We start from the raw sequence: 4,254 nt of genomic DNA, 5'->3' as shown, positions 1-4,254 counted from the left end.
AGAATTAAGAAGCCGGGATTTAAAGCTATGCATTTCCGATAAGGAGGGAGGATTTGTCGTTCTTGAGTCCGACAGATATGGAGAAAAAGCCCATCAGGCCATGATCAAGAATTTTATGCCAGTAGCAGAGAAAAGGACAAAAGTAGCAAAGAAGGCCATTCTCAAGTTGCTAGACGAACACCAACAAGTTAGTCTCAGCACCAGGATCAAAGGGGCAAAAAATGATCAACTTTCTGTCTTCTTCTCAGCCAAGACTCACAAAGAAGGTGTTCCATTTCGGGCTATAGTATCCGAAAGAAACACTTGGCAAGCATGCGTATCGAGGTTTCTTGCCCAGCAACTCTCCAAAATACCAGTAGAAGACCCCTTCAGGATACCTAACTCAGAGCACGTGATCGCATTTCTTCATGAACAAGGAAACCTAATTGTTTCTGGGTTCTCGATTGACGTACAGGATATGTACTACTCAATTCCGCACGATAACCTTTTACGTGTTCTTCAAACCACCATTGAGGAACAAGGGCTTACCACGTTTCAAAATGCAGCAGGGATGAGCCTGGGCACCTTCTTGGAACTTTTAGGCTTCTACTTGTCCGCAACGGTGGTGGCCCACCAAGAACATCACTATGTGCAGAAGAGTGGGGTATGCATCGGATCCCAAGTGGCTCCGTTTTTATGCGAAATTTTTCTCGCTGCCTGTGGAACAACTATCCAAAAAGTCATAAATGATCCACGAATATCAGTCATTTTTCGCTATGTGGATGACTTTCTTATTTTATGCTCCACTGCAATTGAAGAAGAAAATGGATGCCTCGACTCCATAATGACATACTTCCAAAACAGCTGCATGGGCCTCACTTTCACCCATGAGCTTCCCATCAAAAAAACTATTAGGCTCCTTGACCTGGTGTTGGAGTTTCAAAAAGATCATGTTTGTTGGAGGTACCAGGCGCGCTCGAATAAAGGGTTTCTTCCCTTCGAGTCCCAGCATTCCAAAATCGTCAAACAAGGAATAGTCGCCACGGCCCTTCTGGCCAGCCTCAAAAAGACTTGCCCCCACCAAATACAACAAAGCTTCAATACACAAGTTTCAAGACTTCAGGACGCCGGTTACTCAGAGTCTTTATTGGCCTCCATTTGCGAAAAAATCATTCGCACCATCAAGAAGAAAGACGACCCCACAGCAAAAAAGAAACATGCACGGAAACCTTTTGTGGTGGTCCCATATATACATGGGGTTACCCACAAGTTAAAAAAGATCGCCAGGCGACAAGACGTGCAAGTTGTGTGCTCGGCACCCAACAAAGCGTATTCAATGTGCCGGAAGATCAACCAGGCATCGATTAACCAGATCAGTCAATGTAACACCAGGCACAAGACACAATTCGCCTCGTGCGAAAAAGAGGTTGTTTACAGCATACCACTGACATGTGGGCGCTGCTACATTGGGCAAACGGGACGCTGCATCAACGAGCGTACACGTGAGCACGCAGCCAACCTAAAGAACCTGACAGCGCCGGGGCACCTATCTGCGCATTGCCGAGCATGCAAGTGCACGGCGAAGCTCGCGCAAGTTAAAGGAGCTGTGCAACAATATTTGTACTGTGCACAAATACCGCTTAAAACGGATCCCTAACGTTAATGACCTATGAAAAACGCGTTCGTTTTTCACCCCACGCAATAGAAGTCCCAGAAAAAAAATTGAATAAAAACGAGCAGCCTTCACCCCCTCAACTCGCAGCCAGAACAAGCGGCCACGTGATCTGGACCCGATTATATGCCGCCAGTGTTGATCATAGCCACGCGCTGGGGTTGGCAAAGCGCAGGACACGCGCTGAGTTCCAGACATTGTTATGGCTCGGCTGTTGTCGTCGTTGCAGCGATTGGACACGGGTCACTACCCGAATGCTTCTCGAGCTAGCAATTGTCACGAGCCCAAGTCGAGTGCCCACGCAATGCTCGGGTCCAATCTATGAACCGCATTCAAATATCGTCACTTGGGTGTACTGCGATCCCCGAGTTACGTCATCAAATTTTGCAAAGGAGAGATTGAATGAAAATGACCGCTTTTGTCCTTGAAATTACACCGCAACAAAGGAGTTTCTTGGCCAATGGCGTTGCGTGTGAGTATCCTTGAGTCCCAGGTGTGCCAGTAAGCTCGTGTAGAGAGAAAAACATTCCAATTGATTATCGTTGCACAGCTCCTTTAACATCGTAGCACGCCACAAAAGCCAGCTCGCGCGGGAGATGTTAGAAGCTGCTGCCATAGAAGAAAAAGGAGATGGGTGTGTTAGTGCACCCTCAATCACCTTGTTGCGCACCGAAAAACTATTTCTCCGAGGGGGTCAACATCTTGTAAAATAAAACGTAAAACAAAGGGGAAAAGGGGGGAACGAAGTGAATTATGCAGAAGGAGAGGAAGAGGAAGAAGAGGAGGTTTATATATAAAAACAGTTGGTAGTCCAGCGATCGGGTGTCTTTCTTTCTATCTCTACCTTTTCCTTAGTTCAGCTGGTTTTTTTCATAATGAGTAACCAACTAGCTCAGATTACACCAATCGTCACTAGGAATAAGCACTTTCATGCCATAGTGGGTAATAGACGCAAACTATATTACAGGAAAAAAGTGTTATTTGTGCTCTTGTTGCTGTTGTTAAGTGGCGACGTAGAAACTAATCCTGGTCCTGCAACTAAGGAACAAATGGAACTCATACAATCTATGTTCACTGAACTGCAAAACGGTCAAAGAAGTGTCCTCGCGAAGTTAAATGTTATTGAAAGCAAACAAACGGAGATTCACAATAAAATAGAGAATTTAATTGCAAAAAACGAGCAATTTGAACAACGGATCTCAGATGTTGAAGTAAATAGAAGAAAGCTGGAAGCAAGAGTAGACGACCTTGAAAATCGGAGCCGCAGGACAAACTTGGTGTTTTTTGGCATACCTGATGACACAGTGCGAGAGTCATGGGAGGAGTCAGAAACTCTTGTTAGACGCATCTGTAAAGGTAATCTAGATATCGATGTCACCTCAATACAAAGGGCCCACCGTCTAGGTACTTTCAAGGAACGTAGCTGTCGGCCGATTATAGCAAGCTTTCAAAATTGGAAAGAACGTGACAACATCATGCGCAACGCCTTTAAATTCAAAAACTCTGCTTACAGCGTTTCCGAGGATTTCAGTGCACTTGTCAGAGAAAAAAGGCGCAAGCTATGGGACTATTCCAAAGAAAAACGACAAGATAAGAACAACAAAGTATGTCTTACCTACGACAAGCTCGTTATCAACGGAGACACGTACGCCTGGGATTTCGAACAAAGCATGCCTATACTCGTTCGTAAAAAGGCTCCACCGATTCAGCAGGATTGACGCCGTGCGAGAGATATCTGTCAAAATGCCGCTTTATCAGATGCAGATGTCTCGGTATTACTTGTGAACTTCCGTAGCATAAAAAATAAAGTGTACGATTTCTTATCTCTAGTCGAGACAATCAGACCCAAAGTTATTATGGGAACGGAGACATGGCTGCATGACTCGGTTTCTAATTGCGAAGTTTTTCCCCCTGGTTTTTCCGTATACCGCAAAGATAGAAATGGACACGGAGGTGGTGTGTGTTTGCTAATTTCATCAGACTGGAGTAGTAGTGAACTAGTTTTTTCCGAAAACGACACTGAGTCTGTATGGTGTCGAGTAGTTTTACCTAAGGGGACCACTTTAGTTTTTGGTACATTTTATCGCCCTCCAGATAGTGATGCGTACTCGATAGACAAATTGGGTGACTTGTTGACGACAATTCCAGATAGTGTATTCTTGGGAGGAGACTTTAATCTACCAGGGTTCAACTGGTCTGATGAAGTTCTTGCTACAGATGGACCCCGCGCTTACTCGATGTTTGCTGACATAATCAGTGTATTTGGATTTGAACAATATGTTAAAAAACCGACGCGAGAAAATTCTGTCTTGGATTTAATTTTATGCAATTTTCCTGGCGTTGTATCCGAGGTCACTGTACTTCCCGGCATAAGTGATCACTGCGCGGTTGTTGCTAAGCTCTCGGAGCCCGGAACGCGAAAGCAAGCGGAGTGTCCACGGAAAGTATTTTTGTACGACAAAGGTAATTACGAAGCGATCGATGCAGAGCTTGAATCCTATTTTTATACATTTAGTCGTCTGTCCGAAAATAGTGACGTCGAAACTATATGGCATGCTTTTAGAAATAAAATATTAGAGCTTGCGGAGGTGTATATTCCATCG

At 44.7% G+C, this 4,254-nt stretch overlaps 1 protein-coding gene across 1 annotated transcript; it reads left to right on the top strand.

Moving 5' to 3' along the window:
- Positions 1 to 3,321: 3,321 nt before the first annotated feature.
- On the top strand, positions 3,322 to 4,020 carry LOC121834885 (the record flags this gene model as incomplete). The annotated part of the gene is made up of 2 exons (XM_042288793.1): positions 3,322 to 3,337; positions 3,482 to 4,020. Coding segments are annotated over exons 1-2 (555 nt in total), but the record flags the coding sequence as incomplete, so codon positions are not given.
- Between the last annotated feature and the right edge of the window lie 234 nt (positions 4,021 to 4,254).

The sequence above is a fragment of the Ixodes scapularis genome, unplaced genomic scaffold (genome assembly GCF_016920785.2).
Source record: "Ixodes scapularis isolate PalLabHiFi unplaced genomic scaffold, ASM1692078v2 PGA_scaffold10__122_contigs__length_95168666, whole genome shotgun sequence".
Classification (NCBI taxonomy): Eukaryota; Metazoa; Arthropoda; class Arachnida; order Ixodida; family Ixodidae; genus Ixodes; species Ixodes scapularis.
Note: the sequence above shows the minus strand (reverse complement) of the source record. Positions and strands in the feature narration are given on the sequence as shown.